This window comes from Pseudorca crassidens, chromosome 3 (assembly GCF_039906515.1).
Source record: "Pseudorca crassidens isolate mPseCra1 chromosome 3, mPseCra1.hap1, whole genome shotgun sequence".
NCBI classification, from domain to species: Eukaryota; Metazoa; Chordata; class Mammalia; order Artiodactyla; family Delphinidae; genus Pseudorca; species Pseudorca crassidens.
The window spans coordinates 62925535-62944482 of NC_090298.1; the positions used below are offsets into that span (position 1 = coordinate 62925535).

An 18948-nucleotide genomic window follows, 5' to 3' on the forward strand; every position below is an offset into this window, starting at 1 on the left:
ACTGGGGCACTTGTTTTTAATCAGGGACACTAAGTCAGTGTTTTAAAAAAATGGGTGCAGCAAAGGATATACCAGAAAAAAATGGCGATTGGAGATTTATAGAAGACACTCTTTTCCTTTCCTTTTCAATGCCAAACAAGTGATGGCATATACTGATGTGGTTATTTTCATTATAACCAGAGGGAAAGACCAATCAAAATGGAATGTTTAAGTTTTAAAAAAAATATGAACTATCTCAACCATACCAAGAAGCACAGAGTCATACAATAAATAGCCATGTAGTCAACACTGAGATTGAGCCAATGTGAATATCTGGAAATCTTCTTTGTATCCTTCCCCAGTCCTATTCATCTCCTTGTCTTCTCAAAGGTAAAACTATTTGGATATTATTGGTGTGTGTCCTGCCCTTGCATTTTAAAATACTTTTACCACGTGAGTATAGATCTATAAATAATATAGAATGTCATTTTGCTTATTTAAAAATTGAAATGGGGGACTTCCCTGGTGGTCCAGTGGTTAAAACTTTGCCTTCCAATGCAGGGGGTACAGGTTCCATCCCTGGTCGGGGAACTGAGATCCCACATGCCTCATGGCCAAAAAACCAAAACATAAAACAGAAGCAATATTGTAACAAATTCAATAAAGACTTTAAAAATGGTCCACATCAAAAAAAATATTTAAAGAAATAAAAAATAAATTGAAATGACAAAAATATATAAAAAAGAAAAAAAACAACTAAAAAAAGAAACAAACAAAAAAAATTTAAAAATTAAAAAAAATTGAAACGGCATCATCATGTATATACCCAGCTGCAAATTCTTTTCTTCATTTAGCATTGCTTTTGCAATATATCTATGTTAATGTGTGTAAGGGTAATTAATTTTTCTTTAATGACTACATGATAGTTTTTTAAATTATTAATTTTATAATGAAGTTGTTTTAACACAGAAAAAATAAATATAATAAACTTTCATGTACTCAAGACAACATTTCGTCATATAATAGCATTGTGCTATAATGCCATGTTAGTTCAGATCTTTTTTAAAGAAACCAAACTTCCAGATACAATCGTAGCCTCTGAGCCCCTTTCCCTGATGCTAGTTCCCACCCTCCCTTCCTAGACACTATGACAAATTTAGTGGTTATGATCCTGATGAATATTTTATTATTTTCCTATATATTCACGATCCATAAACAAAATATAATTGGGTTTTGAATGTTTTAAATTTTATAGAAATGACAGGCATGCTTTTTTCTGCACATGCTTTTTTCATGTAACATCATGTTTCTGAGCTTAAACCATGCTGACAGACGGTGACTCTAGCTCTTGACAGATGTGGTGTTATTTATTGTCATTGCTGTATGTTTTTTCATCATGTAGCTATTCTACATATCTTTATTGATTATTGTATGATGAAGATTTAGGTTGTTTCCAGGGTTTTTTTGTTTTGTTTTCTGGTTTTTTACTTTTATAAATACTACTAGGAACCTTGTGGAAGAGACATGGAGAGGCACAGCCCAGATCCTCTTCCAAGGAATGGCTCGTTGCCTCACCTGCTGAGAGAGTTGCCAGTGTACAGCCTTCATTCAGTCTTCACCTTTAGGGAATCACTTCAGCTTCATCCAGGGTTATATACCCTTCCAGGGACAACCCACATCCAACAACTGGGTGAACGCATAAACACCTGGCCCACTGTGGGGGCACCTCAGCTACAATGATCTCCATGGACTCAGGGGCATCAGGCCCCCACCACAGCTTGAGACCTCCTTCTCCTTACTCCTGCTTCCTCCTCTTTCCTTCCGCAGGTCTTGATCCCAAGGGCGTGTCCTAGTAAACAACCTGCATGTTAAACACTGCCAACGTTAACAGATTAAAGAAGAAAAATACGATTACCTCAATGCACGCCACAAGCTACTCTGTGGGAGAGAGTCCCCATGGAGGAGAACAGAAGCCCAGACATGTGAGGGAAGCAGCCATATTGGACAGCCAGCCTGCTCAAGCCTCAAGAGAGAACCATCCAGCTAAGACCAATCAACCTGCAGTAACATGAGCGATAATAATAAATTGTTTTAAATCGTTAAGTTTGGGTGTGGTTTATTACAGAGTAATATATAAGGAGATCATAGCAATAGAAGACAACTTCCTTACTATGATAATGTATAGCTACCGAAAGCTAGGAAAAATATCCTAAGAATGATAAATCTTTAGTTTCATTCCCATGAACATCCAAAAGGTTAATAAACACCGGAACTGTTTCCAACAGATATTGTTTCAGAGGCCTTAGCTATAAGACATATGGTGGGCAGAATAATGCCCCGCCCCCCAAAGATATCCACATGATAATCTTCAAAACTGTGACTATGTGAGTTTATTTGGCCAAGGGGAATTAAGGTTGCAGATGGAATTAAGGTTGCTAATCAGCAGACATAAAAATTATCCTGGATTATCCTTGTGGTCTGATATAATCACAAAGGTCCTTAAAAATGAAAGAGGGAGGTAGAAGTCAAGAGTCAAAGGAGATGTGACAAGAGAAGCAGGATCTGTCTCTGAGAAGAAATGTCATGTGCTGTGGGAAGAATGTGGCCCACTATTGCTGGTTTACAAGATGGAGGGAGAGGCTAGACACCTGGGAAGGTGGGCAGCCCCTAGAAGCTGGAAAGGGCTAGGAAATGGACTCTGCCCTGCAGCCTCTAGAAGAAACGCAGCCCCACAGACAACTTGACTTTAGCCCAGTGAGACTCACTGCAGACTTCTGACCTCTAGAACCTTAAGATAATAAACTTGAGTTGTTTTAAGTCATTAAGTTGGTGGTACTGTGTTGAAGCAGCCATAGAAAACTAATACAAACCATATATATATAAAAGAAGGGATATAAGGATAGGAAAGTAAGTATGTATTTGGGATAGGTATGTTGTTCTCTCTCTCAAACATTTTTTGGAAATAGCAGTTATTGTTTCAGGTTCTAGACTTTAATTTATTATGTAAAACTCACCCAGGTTATCTGCATCAAGTGATAGGAATACAGTACTGGGTCTATGCAACGAGGAAGAACTCAAACCCCATTTAGTATTTAGCTTTGAATTTACCTTAGATCTTGAAAAATCATTTCAAACAAGATAATGAAGCCATACCTTGAAGATCTTCCTCAAGAGAGTCTGGAAATCTATTTCTGTTTCTAATTTCTAAAAAATTATTTGTGATGATCCACTCAAACTGAAGCCAATTACTAGAACGTGAGCACCACATTGTACTCTATTTGTGCACTCGATGTGTCATGAATCAATGAATGAATAGTACCAAGTTTTTGTAAAGCACAGATGGTGTTTGTGGCAGCCATGAGAACGTTCATCTCAGATCTCCAAGCGTAATCCTGACAGCCCGGGTTGCTGCATTATGAATCCACCACATTTCCTCCAGGCTGCTCCCAGCCACTGACTGAGGAGATGGGGAGAATGGCAGGCCTGTTGCTGTGAGACATGAAACTCCTCTGACAGGTAACTTTGGCTTGAGGATTCCCCATTGACTTACAGAAAACACTCTAAACTGCACTGCACTCCAAGATGCTTTCTATTGAAACTTCCTTTCTTCCCCATTCCTTCACCACCACCAGTTCTCCCCTTTGCTCTGGCTCCCTCCCCATTTTTCCCTTAGAGGTGTTTCCCTCCAAATTCTCTTACACATCTAATCCCATCATTCTATCTGCTTATTGGAGGATCTTAATACTGTGGTTAAGGGTATGGGTTTCAAAGGATTCCCTAGATGGGACATTGAGAACAAAAGAGAAACAATTCAGTAGGTGCTCAAAGATTTAGGATATAAAGATATAGGATTAGGATTTAGCTCAAGGATGTGAGTGATGACAACTTAAATCTGGTTCTGAAGGGATTGATAACATACATTATTATGTAAATATACACAATGGAATTCTTTTTTTTTCTGGTTTTCACTTTTTATTGTACTTACATTTAAATTACCATTAAATACTAAGCATAAGTATATGCTCATCTTATGTCCAGATTTTTGAAATTACAGATAAATGGATGGATGTCTTAAAGGATATTAGACATTGTAGAGTATGTTAAACAATTGCAGAATAAGGGTGTCTCTCTCCTCTGACACATTTGGTGGTGCAACTCCATAGGGGCAGGAAGATGAATATGAGACTTCAGGCTGCAATTGGAGGAAAACTCTGTTCAGGACTGAGTGAGGAGCTTCTTGCACAATGGAATTCTTTTAAAAACAGTATCAAAGATGTATACTTATTAAAAATTTCAGGAGACATTATTACATGAAAAAGATAGTTTGCAAAGTAGTATTTGTAGTGGGATCTTGCTTTTGTAAATAAGTATAGAAAAAAAGTATAAAAATATCCATACCAAGGTTTTAAAAGTGGTATCTCAAGGTAGTATTTAAAGTTTCTTGTTTTGGTCTATCTGCAGTTTTAAATTTGACTACAATGAACATGGGTTGCTTTTGTAATAATACCTAAGAAAGTTTTTTAAGCTCAAAAGAAATATTGAAGTCCTTAATGAAGCATGCTACTCTTAGGTACTGTCAAACATTGAAAGCAGATTTGTATCAGATGTAAATTTTGTTCACCTTCTCAGCTCCCCTCAGTTGCTTTTCTTTCTTTTTGCCACTGAGAAACCCTGGCAAAAGGTGAGAGTCCTCTAAAATTTTCACTGGGGGTGAGTTGGGACAACATACCAGTGGACATGTACCAGTGGCTGGTGCGAAGATTTAGGCGTTTGAAATGTAAGGGTAACGATAATATATAAGGATAATGGAAGTGGAGGGTTGTTATGAGATTGGGCTGTCATCCTAAGACTGATAATGCAAAAGCTGTGGGTAACTAACATTGTTTATAGACTTGAAGGTCACTCTCTCAGGACAAGAGAATTTAACATCCAAGCTAAGACCCTAGTGGATGTTGAAAACTTGCCATGAGGGTGACTCCTAGAAACCTGGAAAAAGCAATGAGCCTCCCAGAGCCTGAATTGAAATGCTTGAATTGCCATGGTATACAAAAGAGGAAGGGAATAAAAAACTCAGGGAAGTGGGAATGCTGGAATGGGTATGTTACGTGAGGCCAGAACAAATATGTTTCCCAGGAAGGTCCGAAGAATATGCCATTCACCAAGGGTGTTTGATAGAAATGTGTTGGTGAGAGGGGCCCCAGCACCCCCATGAAGTTCATTGTGGCTCTCCTTTGTAGGCCAGGGTTAAAGGCAGGAGAAGTGGTCACAGAATTTGGCTCATTGATAGCAATGGGGATGAGAAGGCCCTGGAGCACTAGAGGCCATCGATAGCATTTCACCATCAGTAGTCAGAGGGTCACAATGTCCACAGTTATGGGGTGGTTAATAAACCACAGCGTCCCGAGGGGCAAAATAGCCGAGCAGCCAAGAGACACTGCTTAATATACACAGTCAAAATAGAGCCAGAATGGACGAGCGGGAGCTTGAGGGAAGTACTCAAAGTAGTCTCTTGCGCAGTTTTCAGACCTGGTACCATTGACTGAAGAGATGACTGAGTTCCAGTGCAAAGAACTCTGCAATACATAATGATTTCCCCAGTGCTTCCCCAAAGGGATCTAGGCTGTGTACTTGAGTGACTGTTCACTGGGGAAAGGGAAATTCTCAGACATTTCAAGGACTACTGAGGACAGGGTCTAAGCTGACAACCAGAGACTTCATCATGGGCTCTGTGGACCAGGTAATAAGTGGAGCCTTGACCAAAGTCTGGGTCCACCAGGTCTGTGAAGTCACCTGGTACTCATTTCCCTGGTCCCCAAATATATACTGGGATTGACATATGTGGCAGTTGGAGGAACCCATACATTAAGTCTATTGATGAGAGCTATCATAGCAGGGAAGTTCAAGTGGAAGCATCTGAAACTGCCTACCTCCCGCCAAGAGAGTGAATCAAAAGCACTATAACCCTGGAGAGGGATAGCAGATATTAATGCCACTCTTAAAGATGTAGGCATGGTTGTCCCTAGAATAGCTCTGTTTAATATGCTGGTCTGGTCTTTGCAGAATCCCGATGGATTCTAAAGACTTGCTCAACCAAGAAATAGTCCTGATCACAGCTGCCCAGCCAGATGTAGTTTCTTTGCTACAGCAGATAATATGGTCTCTGGTACTCAATATGCAGCCATTGATTTGGCAAATGTGTACTTTTCTATCCCAATCAGGAAAGAAGATCAGAAACACTTTGCTCCAGGGCCATGTTAACTCTCCCACCATCTGCCATAATTTAGCCTGAAGACATCTGGACCACCTGGACATATCACAGAATATCATATTGATACATTACACTGATGACATCATGTTGATCTGGCAGGATGAGTAAGAGGGTGCTGGCATGCTGAAGACATATGCACTCCAGAGGGAGGGAGACAAATTCTACAAAAATTCAGGCACTTGCCAACTCTGTAAAGTTTCTGCACATCCTACGGTCAGGTGTGTGTCAGGACATTCCCTTCAAAGTAAAGGACAGATTGGTGCATGATGCAGCCACTACCAGAATGAAGGAAGCACAATGACTGTTAAGCCTCCTTGGGCTTTGGATGCAACACATTCCACACCTAGGAAAACTGCTCCAGCTCATATATCAGGCAATGTGGAAGGTGCCAGCTTTGAGTATGGCTCTAAGGAGAGAATGGCTCTGCAGTAGGTCCTCACTGCAGAACAAGCAACCCTGCCGCTTAGAACAAAAATCCCAGCACACCCTATGGTATTCGAGATGGCAGTAGTAGTAAAAGATATGGTGTGAAGTTTTTAGCAAGTCCCAGTGGGAGAATCACAACCCAGGCTCCTGGGGTTATGGAACAAGGTCAAAATGTAGATTTCTGTAGCTTTACTTATTCCCAGGTAGTATTTATACACTCAAGAGATCTTGCTTGACAATCAGATATAGCCCTAAATAAAGAATTGTAAAGCACTACAGTCACCTGCCATGGGAATTTCAGTTTTTTTTTTTTCTTATTTCTAGGATAACAGTTACTAAGATAGAGGAGAATAGAGGAGAATAGAGGAGACCAGAAACATTGAAACAACTTTTTTGACAAAACACAGTTGCTAGAGTACTGGGCGAAAATACTTAACACCTGTGTGACCACAAACAATTTTTCTCTAGCACTATTGTGATAAGACATAATGTTGTGGATAGATATTGCAATTTTAATATACCTGTAAATAAAAATACTTCCCATAAACATATTCTTTTGGCATTCATTCTTAGCATTTATACTTATCTATAATGTATTATAAGAAGAGAACTATAATTATCTCATCACTTTTTAACAGAAAAACTGTTAGTAGTAACTTTTCCACAGAAAAGAGGAAATTTTTCTATGATGTGCTATTGTTTGCTTAGCTGGTGATAAAGATTTGCAATGGCTTTTCTCTCTTTCTTCCTGCCTTTCAAAAGGTGTTATTTCTGATTTGCATTTGACAGTTGCCACAAGTTCAGTTACAAGCTTTGAAAATTTATAGTTCACATAAAGAACTGTAAAAAGGTTTAAAAACCAGTCCTTTTCCCTTTTTGCTCATCCTGCCCTGCCCAAAGTGCCCCCATTTTTTTTTTTTTTTTTTTTTTTGGTCAGAGCAGATCTACAGGTCTAAAATGTCCAGCTGAGTGACAGAAATAAAGCTTTTGGCTGTTTATTCAGATGTCAGGACAATACTGAAGTAAGTATGGCTAACAATGCCAGGTTAATCCAAATGGTCTTGCATATATTTTAGAAATATGGATAAAAGTAACAATTCCCATTGTACTTTACTGTGAATGCAGAATACCTGCAATATGAATTGGATACTAGCAGGAAAAAAAGAATGCCAATAATATAAACTAGATTATAAAATCCACTAGGCAATTTTAAGAATGTGTTTCGTCATAGTTCAGTATGAACAGAATTCTTCAGATCTACATGATTTTTTTTTTTTGGTATGTGCTTTCTGGTAACTTATAATTGAATACTATTTCAAAAGGCTCAAGTCAGTGATCTCACAACGAGGTTCACAGAACAGCACACAATGATGAATCCTGAAGCAATAAAACACTGATGAACTGAGATGTAAACATTCATACTATTGGGACATGACTGAATTTTCATTTAATTTAATTTTATTTTGGAGTTCTACTGAGTTGTCTTCAGACACCTTCCTTTCATATCTTAAACTGTATCGCAAGGGTGCTAGGAGAGAACCCAATAGTCTAGGGGATCCCAATAAAGTTTAGCACATAGTTCACATAACGTTACGGACTACTTTCTGAATATAGGAGTTACCCTCTGGGTGAATGGAGGAAAATTTACACCTGAGAGTCCCTTTGAATGACTGGAGTTCAAAAATTCTCAGCTCCTCCACATTCGTTCTTCTTTTCCTGGGTTCGGAGGCCACCTGTCCCGCAGGGTACACCTGCCTCTCTCTGCGTGCGGATCACCAGCTCCAGAGCGCCGGAGTAGGAGGCTCAGTCGGAGGAAGAGAAGACTCAGGCGCGCGGCCGCGAGCAGGCGGGGGCGGGAGACGCAGAGAGGCGGGGCCGACGCGCGCGAGCGGGGTGTGCGCGCCTCCGCCGCCGCGTCACCAGCGTGCGGCACGTGCCCGTGTTTACGTCCCTCGTGGAGCCGCGACGTCAGCAGCCGAATGGCAACATTGTGGCGATACTGAGGCGCAGAGTTTAGGAGACGCGTCCCTCCGTCACGCCGGCTCCAGTGGGTCGGGAAGAAGAGGAGGGGCGGGGAGATCGGCCCGGGCGAGCGGCGGAGGCTCACAAGCCGCCGGTCCCGACCACCTACCCGCCTGCGCGGCGCTAGGCAACCCGCGCCTCACCTCCGGAGCGCCGCAGACGCAGCACCGCGGCCTCGCTCGGGGGGCGGCCCGGGCGGGCGCGAGGCGCTGCCGCAGCGCAGGGCTTGTAAACAGATCCGGCCGCACGTGACCATGTGAACTACCTGCTCCTGCGACGCGTATTGTCTTTCCCGCGAGCCGCACCACAAAGGAGCGCGGTGGGTGCGAGTGCGAAGAGACTGGCGAGCGAGCGGGGAGAGCCGGGCGGCGCGCTAAGATGGCTGAAGCCTCCCGGCGAGGGTGAGCTGGGGGCGCGGTGCAGTCAGCCGGTGAGTCCTCGGGCGGGCAGGGCCGGCGGCGCCTTCCCCGCGGCCTGGCGCCGGAGCCACCATGTCGTTCGCGCTCGAGGAGACGCTCGAGTCGGACTGGGTGGCCGTGCGGCCCCATGTGTTCGACGAGCGCGAGAAGCACAAGTTCGTCTTCATCGTAGCCTGGAACGAGATTGAGGGCAAGTTTGCCATAACCTGCCACAACCGGACGGCCCAGAGGCAGAGAAGCGGCACCCGGGAGCAGGCAGGGGCGCGAGGGGGCGCTGAGCCTGGTGCACCCGCGTCCGACGGGACCCGGGGGCCGGGCAGCCCGGCGGGCAAGGGTCGCCCCGAGGCCACTGCCTCCGCGACTCTGGGCAGGAGCCCCGGGTCCCGGAGGCGCCCGGCCTGGGCGGAGGGAGGCTCTCCGCGGAGCGCGTGCAGCCTTCGGGGGGACCCACTGCTGCGGAGTTCGGCCGGCAAAGGGGCGGAGAGCCCTCTCCGGAGCCTAGTGCGGGCCAACTCCAGCCCGGTCCGGAGGACATCTGGAGGCAGGGATGTGGCGGGGGCTGCGACTGCGGCAGCCCCGCCGGCGCCCAAGGAGGCGCCGGTGTCGTCGGTGCGGGTAGTGAGCGCCTGCGGGACGGTCACCGAGGAGATCGAGGTGCTGGAAATGGTTAGGGAGGACGAGGCGGACCCGGCGGCGCTGGCGCTCTCGGACGCTGAGCAGCCTCAGCCCGCCGCCGAGCTGGAGTCCCCGGCCGAGGAGTGCAGCTGGGCCGGGCTCTTCTCCTTCCAGGATCTGCGCGCGGTGCACCAGCAGCTGTGCTCCGTGAACTCGCAGCTGGAGCCGTGCCTGCCTGTGTTCCCCGAGGAGCCCTCGGGCATGTGGACGGTGCTGTTCGGGGGCGCCCCGGAGATGACCGAGCAGGAGATAGACACGCTGTGTTACCAGCTACAGGTTTACCTGGGTCACGGCCTGGACACCTGTGGCTGGAAGATCCTCTCCCAGGTACTCTTCACCGAGACCGATGACCCGGAGGAGTATTACGAAAGCCTTAGCGAGCTGCGGCAGAAGGGCTACGAAGAAGTGCTTCAGCGGGCCAGGAAGCGCATCCAGGAGGTAAGAACGTAGTCTGGGCTCCACTCATTGCTTTTGGTTCCTCCTCACTGCCGGAGGCTGGAGCCTCGGTCTAGGTTGTGCGCATTTGGGGCGCTTGTGTTTCTAGCTAGACAAGGGAAAAGGAATGGCTCCTGACCTATCTCCCCCTTTATTCCTTTCAATAGTGGGGAAAACCGTGGCTTTCCTTAGTTTGCTTTGTGAAGGAACTTTGATAAGTCTTTAGAGTTCTGCCTCCCACTTACCACATAGCTTCTATAAAGTGCTCTGTTTGCTACTAAGTACTGGTAGTAAGATTAAAGCCATTTAGCAGAAAGCTGTCCCATAAGTATAAGCTAAATGAGTGTTTCTCTTTGTCCCTGAAGTTGTTTCCAGCAATAATTGCCCAGATTATTAACCTTACTTTCCTGGCGTCATGCTCATTTATTCAAAATGGTTTGTCTTATGGAGCAAAAACGGTCAGTTTTTTGTCTCCATGTGTGATTTGGCAACTTAGGCAAATTTACAAATCATTTTCCTCCAGATGAGTGGCCTGTCCAAATGAAAAAGCCCCTACTGACAATTGGATGCAAATGGACTTTGAAAGGTTTTATACACACTCTAGGAATATAGCAAGTCTTTAAAGAGAGCTCATGTTTCACTCTTGTTTTAGGGAGAAAAAAGGCCCTGGGCAGGAATGTTTATTATGCTTTTGGACTTGAGAAGTAAAAGTAGTGCAAACACTTTTTCAAACGAATCTTTAAAATAACAGGAAACAATGGGAAAAGGTCTGAATGGTTATACACAGGGAGCTCTACGATGAGGAAAAGATACGTATAATTTGAGGTCATGTGTACTTATGAGCTTCTGCTGAAAAAACTACTAAAGAAGTACTCTCGTTCTCAAAGCAATTTATTATTTTTAGTATTAGTATCAATTGAGGTTGGAGTTGGGGTGGGGAAATGCCCCCTTTTATCGTGTTTATATTGCTGACATTGTGTTGTCATCTGTCAGCCTTGCCTATGTTTCTGTACTACTTGAATCCTATTAGTGCTAGGAAGCTGGAGCCTTCTGGTTTCTTCATAGAATATTATGAAGTCTTTGCTAGACTTAAGGATTTAGGAAATAATACTTTATTGCTTATCCCACAGTGCTCTCTTAAAACTTAGAGTGAATCCAGGTTTTGACTTCTGTTAGTTTACTTTATGCTAAACATCACCCATCATAGTATGATCCTGTAGTTCCAGGAATCTGTTTTTATTTCCCTTTTTATCATCTCATTTCTGGAGTCTGTGTTCTACCTTAAATCCTTTCTGGAAGGAAGTGACAAATCTTAAAATGGTCACATTCTCTTTAGAGTTTTCATAGTGACCGGTATTTCTTTTAAACTGCAAGAACAAAGTTATTCATTTTACAGGTATATATTATCCTTTTTTTAAAACTTTCTGTGTTTTAATCCCTGAATGATGTAGGTATGTCTGCTTTTAACTTTACTGATACTCAGAAAAAATAATTATTTCTGGTTATTTCATTCAAACTGGGTCAAAAATGAAGGCTGCTGAAAAATATAGTTTATTACAGTTTTCTAGAACTCATGTACTTTTTTGAAAAAGAGTATTTTTCCTAATTAAGGTTATATTGACCATAATGTTTTATTCTCTTCAACAGAGAAAATTTAAACTTTTAAAGAGTATTTTGTTTTGGGAAAAACTCTAAATGAAGTCTGTTCATTGAACATTAAATACATAAATTTTTGGTTCTTCGCTTAGTTGAACAGTATTTAAAAAATAGCTATCAAGGACAACAAATAGGTTCAGTTATAATGCCCACCCTGATTTCTACTGGAAGGTTATTTTGGAAGAAATTAAGCTCAGTAGGGGGAAAGGATTGCATGATTAATTAGTGATGTCTGCCATGGGTGTGACAGTGGGAGTGTATGGCATAACTGCCATATATTGTTTTCTTCCCCATCTGCTTAAATTTTTTGCTGTCTTAATAGTTCGCAGTACCATTTTTTTTGGTAAAATCGTTGTATAAGTTGTGTCATTTTATCAATTCTATTGAGTTAGTAATTATGTCTGAATCTTTTTTTTTTTTTTTAATTTCCCAGTTCCACAATTCTTGTGGAATTGGTTATAGGTTTTTAAAAACTAGGTATATGTGGTAAATCAAACATATTCTTAGGTATGTGTTGCTGGAAAATTTGATCCTTTGGTCATGTTTTTCCTTCAATTTCTCTGAATCTGTTTTCCGGTTCTTTTTTCTACAGTCTTCCTTTTCCTATCCATTTAAAGGTTTCAGTTTAGAGACCACACCTATTTGTGCAAAATGGTCAGTAAATTGTGGAAGGAGGGTTTTTTTTTTTAATAGAACAGACTGTACAACGAGACTGTAAACTTCTCAAGGTCACCAGCCTTGACAGTATCATGGAATTCTCTTCTTTGCCACCCCTAGTTCAGGGCCACACATCTTGTGAGCACTCTTAATAATAGTGGACAAAGGACACCAGTTTTTGTTGTTGTTGTTGTTTTTTAGTGTTGCAGGAATTTAAAAGATTTAGAAGTGTCATTTTAATGTAAAGTTGTGAGTAAATAAAAATTTTGAGCTGATAAATGTAAATTCCTCAAGGACCATACTGTTTAAAAACAAGGAGAAAAATCTCTTAAAACTGTAAATACTGTACATAACTTCCTAAATAAGGAGTTGTTATCTGGGGTTGGTGAATTTCCTATAAATTGAGAGGAGCTATAGATGGACTTTAATGGAGTACCTTAAGTAGAATGCATAGGTGTCTGTATATGCATAGGCATAGTCACAGTTTTGGAGGGAAAGGCTTAAAGGTGTTCTTCAAAAAGAGCCTTAAAACCACAATTATAAATTATCTGCTTTGTAAGCTTAGGACATAACCTCTATTGGAATTTAATTTTTGGAATATATTTATGATTTAATATGGGGTTATAAGAAGTAGTCCTATATGTGTCTTGTGGAGTATTGAAGAATTAAACCTTAAGTTTTCTGCCAGAAGTTTTTATTAATGGTTTACAAATTTGGTCAGTTGACTAGTTTGTGAGGTGGTACAATTTATACAATATTAATGAAATTATTTTTATGACATAAGAATTGTAGATTGTGTACTACTTAGGGCTTTAATCTTGAGTGCAAATGAAATGTGAAATTTATTACATGGTAGGCTTGTCTTGGACTTTTACAAGGATTTACTGTAAGTAGTGCTATTTATATAGCAAGCACTAAATCCCTGAATGAATCGAGTGCCACCAAGGCCTCTTGGAATGGTTTCAGCAGTAGCCTTGGTTGTTGGTTAAAGCTGAGTATCATATCACAAGCCATACCATGGTTTACCTTTGATGACGTGGATTTTGTAAATAATGGTTTCAGTATAAGGACCACTATTGAAATGATTGTGGTCCTTTAGATAGTAAACCTTAACCATGACGGTAGGCTTGATTAAAATCTAAAAATCATTGTTCACTTTGGAATTTATGATGTTTACAAAACTGCTCAATTCTAACTTTTCCAGTTGAAACCACTGAGAGAAGCATGTGTTTTCAAAAGCAGCCATGTAAGGCACACAGTAGACAGAGCGTACTCTGTTTGGAGTCAGGAAAACCTGGGCTTGAATTAGTACTCATCAATTCTGTGACCTGTTTAGTTATTTAACCTCTTTAAAACAGAGAAATGGGGAAAATGCTTAAAGCATTTCCGAAAACTTAAGACATGAAAAAGTACCTAAAATGTGTTTGGCACTTATAAAGGAGGCTTCCAGAAAGTGTTGCTTCAAGGCAGTGTAAATATTGGCACTACTTAGGTATTGGGGCGCTTCACATTACCTATCCCCTTTCATCCTCCACTCTATCTTCTGAGACAAGTGGCATTTTATACATATTTTACTGAAGCAGAAGTTGAGATTTGGCCAATTTTAAACTGCTGAGCAGTGACGAAACTCAGAGATTCAAACTTGATTTGTCCTAATCCAGACATAGGCCTTTTCTACACATGCCTTGTTTCCCTGATGACATTAGAAAGGATGTCAGTCTCCGCACCTGAGAATGGGACGGTGGCATCAGTAATTTAAAATCTAGGCAGGGAAATAATGAACTTTTAAATTAAGGTAACTTGTTCGTTTTACTTCAAATTAATCATGATAGGCATAGTGTAGGGCATAGTCCACACGTTGTGTTTTAGAAGTAGGTTGCCTGGGGTGCAAGGATGGGTTTATGTTAGACAAGAGTGCCCAATCACTGTTTTCCTTTGTATTTTAAAATGACTATAAACAACTCCTGACTTGAGTTGTTTAAGAGAAGGAGCAAGGAGCTCTATGAAGATTGTTTACTTATCACCCCTCTTCCCAATTATGACTTTACTAATTTTCCTGGAAAACTAAGATTAGCTATAAAACTCCAGAGCACTGCTGAAGCCCCAACTACAGACAGTCCCCCACTTAAGGTGGTTCAGTTTTAAGATGATATGAAAGTGATACGCATTCAGTAGGAACCGTATTTCAAATTTTGATCTTTTCCTGGGTACCTTACTCTTGTAACACTGGGCAGCACGCTGCAGCTCCCAGTCAGCCACAGGGTCAGTAGGGTAAAGAACCGTTCTGTGCCCATACAACCTTTCTGTTTTCACTTTCAGTACAGTATTCAATCAATTATATGAGATATTTAACACTTTATTATAAAATAAGCTTTTGTTACATGATTTTTACCCAAATGTAGGCTAATGTGAGTGTTCTGAGCATATTTAAGGTAGGCTAGCCTCAGCTATAATGTTCAGTGGGTTAGGTGTATTAAATGCAGTTCTGATTTACAATACTTTAAACTTATGATGGGTTTATCGGGCAGTAACCCCAGCGTAAGTCAAGGAAGATCTGTGTATACATTAGAGAAATGACAGTCGTTTAGGAGTCCTAGGATGCTGGTCTTTGGGCCAGTGAGCCACAACCCATGATTAGGTATAAATAGTAGAAGCAGTCTCAGGAAGGACATAATGTACTTAGTTGCAGAGGACAGAGCTGTTCTGCCTGGATATTTCCATGAACATGGTGCAAACTGCTCTTTTACTGTAAAACAGTTAAGGAATAAAGAAGCTAAATGAATTTTGTGGGATTCTTGAAAGTTGTGATGAAAGACAACAGTTGTGATGAAAGACAACAACGTTGCTTTAACAGCTGGAAACTGTTAAAATAATGACTTAGATATTTATCTCTTTCTTCAATCCTATGTCCCAATGAACTTTTGGCCATTTGTCATATTACTGAAAAAAAAAAGGTAGGTGTAGAAAAAAAGTTGAATATATGTTTCTCAGTTAGTGTTTCTGTAAAACAGAAACATGGAGGCTGGTGGCAGGATGGCAGCTTTCCTGGTAAATAATTTATGTGGTGGTTTCTCTGCTTGCCATTTAACATCACATGATTCCTGGCCCACCAGATATTTCACAGACATGTTTCCTCCTTGCTAAAACAAGACCAACTTGGACAAATACTTTCGTAATGTGAGTACTATCTTGTGTGTGTGTGTGTGTGTGTGTGTGTGTGTGTGTGTGTGTGTATGTGTTGAAGGGAGAAGGTGAGTGGGAGGTTTGGTTTGTCAGACATAACAGTTGTGGTTGAATTAGCAATCTTCATTCCCAAAATCTTAACATGTAACTTTAGTCTCACTGTTCTCCATTGCTGCTTTATTTGGCCTTTTATTGATTGTAGAATATTGTTGGAAGTGGTACTTGAAAACACAGGGTGGCTTTCCATTGATGGTTAGATGTATGTGTGCTTATATTTTTGTAATGGGAAATTTCCCTGTGGCTCTTTTTACTACTCATTAATAGGCCAGGATCTGCTCCCTCTGAATCTACCCAGTTTCCTTAGTTGTCATAGGAGAAAAATTAAGTTGTATGAGTAAGAGACATAGGCAGTGAAGACTGAACAATAGTTCTTGGTGCTGTTTGTTTTTTGATAGAGGTGGTGAAGTTCATTTGGCTTTTCAAGCTTCTTGTAGGGGACTGTTAATACCAAGTAGCCTTAACACAGAGTTAAGTTACTAAAACTGCATAGGAGCAGAGAAGGATTCATTCAGCAAAAAGCTAGAAATTTTTGAGTTGTTTTCTTAAGTGTGGGGAATTGCCCTTATGCTGGTCCTTGAATTTTAAATTTTATATAGTTATAATTGCATATAATAGACTTTTCAGATTATAGTGAAGGTTTTGTATAATAGGCTATGAAATAAAAATAGGCCTTGTAAGCTAGACATTTTATAGAGAGTGGTCTTAAGGATAAATGAAGTTCATTTAATGATTTGGGGCTTTATTGTAACTTCTAAGGTTACAGTGAGGGTGATGGCTTGGGGCTTAGTTTATTCAACAAATGTTATTAGTGCAATGAAGTAATATAGGCACAGGGAGAATACAGTGATAAACAAGAATGATCATTTTCTTCAGGAAAAAAATTTTAATTAAAATTGGTTACCAAGTCATCCTGCTGCTAACAATTAGTTGAGGTAGGGTACTTTTTAAGAAATGTCTCACTACACTACCTTAATTAATGCTTAGTGGAAAGAAAATTTATTGAACATGGCTCAGGAAAATCTGTGTTTTTGTCCTAGTTGTGATACTAGTTGCTTGACCTTATGCTGTCACTTACCCTCTGTGGGCGTTAATTTCATGTTTGCAGAATGAAATTACAGTCTTCTTTTCCATAAGGATCCAGGGCAGTTTACAAACACAGTGTGGCAACTGTTGGGACCTGAGCCACTTGTTTTATGTGCTTGTATCCAGGTTTGGGTCCCTCTGCAGTAAGGTGACTGTCTAAGACATAGCACTTCTAATGTTGCTAGAGTTTCTTCAGGCTTTGAAAAAGCTCTGATTCATTTTTGAGTACACGAGGGCACTGAAGCAGGCAGGAGTGGTGTTTCTGCCTGTTTTTTTTTTACTTGTTTTCTAGTCCTCACTTTGTTCATTATCATTACTTGAGGGTTTTTTGTGTGTGTGTGCTTTTCCCTATGGACTTTATTGTTAAAACTGCTTTCCCATTATTTTTTTGATAACTTGCTGAAGTTACACTTACAAAACCGTTTAATTACTAAAATTATTTCTGAAAGCCATTCTTCCTCTTCACCTTGCTATCTGAGTCTGTCCCGTCTTTACTGACTCTTAACAGGGTAATAACTGGGGCAACCAATATGTAGAGACGTATGTGAGGCTCTAGGTTTTTTTTGTTGTTTTTTTTTTAATTGATTCATTAGTTAATGTATTTGTTTGGCTGCGTTGGGTTTTCGTTGCTGTGCACGGGCTTTCTCTTGTTGCGGCGAGCAGGGGCTACTACTCTTCGTTGCCCTCTATGGGCTTCTCATTCTGGTGGCTTCTCGTTGTGGAGCACGGGCTCTAGGCGGGTGGGCTTCAGTAGTTGCAGCACATGTGCTCAGTAGTTGAGCACGCAGGGTCAGTAGTTGTGGCACACGGTCTTGGTTGCTCTGCGGCATGTGGGATCTTCCCGGACCAGGGCTCGAACCTGTGTCCCCTGCGTTGGCAGGCAGATTCTCAACCACTGTGCGACCAGGAAAGTCCTGAGGCTCTAGTTTTTAATGATCACAATAACTAATTTTTATTGAATGCTTCCTGTGGGTCAAGCACTGTGCAGACGTATTTAAATATTGATACATTAAGTTAGCATGTTGATAGGAGTTAAGAGGTAGGGTTCAAGTGAGTTTGAGCCCTGCTCCTCCACTTAATAGCTTTATGTATTTGGGCCCACCTAATTCTCTCAGTGCCTTAGCTTCCTCATGTGTAAAGTGAGGAGAATAATACTGCTGCCTCATAGAGTGATTTAAAAGTAGCATTTATGTAAGGTACTTAGAACAGTGCCATTTACTCAATAAACACTTGATAAATGTTAACTCTTATTAATATTAATCTTCATATCAACCTGACAGGTAGGGATTTTACAATAGAGGAAACAGGTTCAAAGCGATTAGATAAACTTGCCTAAGATAACATATCTGTGTAAGAGAACCAGATTCAAATCCATGCCTGATTCCAGCTGGTTTTCTTAACCACTAGACTATCTTCACCCCTGTAGAAAGGGAATAAGGCTAACTGATAAACTTAGCCTTTGTCAAATTGAAATACATGGTTAATGTCTCATCATTGGACAGAAACATTAACAGTGTCTGGCTGATGACTTTTTTTGGGCCTTTGTCAAATTGAAGTACATGGTTAATGTCTCATCATTGGACAGAAACATTAACAGTGTTTGGCTGATGACTGTTTTTGGAAAACCTTGATTATGTTCATATACTGTAACCAACCATGTTGTCTGTCATTGGAGAACATTGTAATCCCAGAGGAGGTGAATTTAAATTTGTGCATGTATGATACATAAAACTCTAATGTGAGACAGAATGCATATGTCTTTCTTACACAGACTCATAAAAATAATTTTCCTGTAACCACAGGAAGAATAAATATTACACTGATGTTTAAATATCTGTTGTAATTTCTGTTCTATATTAAGCTAGCTAAGGGTGAGTTGGTTTAGATGGTGTGATAATAGCTTACTTTCAAGAAAATTTATTTTCTCCTCTAAACATTTCCTGATACTTTTCCCCCCACAGTAGAAATAGGGAATTTGGTGTATTTTAAGGTAAGACCTGAAATCTACCTCGTTTCTCATGCTGTTTATTCCCATTTCAAACAATTGGTACATAACTTTGAATAGTTAATATTATACTCCCCTTC

General features: G+C 41.0%; 1 protein-coding gene across 1 annotated transcript in view; it reads left to right on the plus strand.

Moving 5' to 3' along the window:
• The first annotated feature begins 8613 nt into the window (after positions 1 to 8613).
• JMY (junction mediating and regulatory protein, p53 cofactor) overlaps positions 8614 to 18948 on the plus strand; it is a 73983-nt gene continuing 63648 nt past the window's right edge. Inside the window, exon 1 of the mRNA XM_067731094.1 lies at positions 8614 to 10227. Within this exon, the coding sequence (XP_067587195.1) occupies positions 9187 to 10227 (1041 nt within the window). The 5' untranslated portion in view covers positions 8614 to 9186. The remainder of the gene's footprint in view (positions 10228 to 18948) is intronic.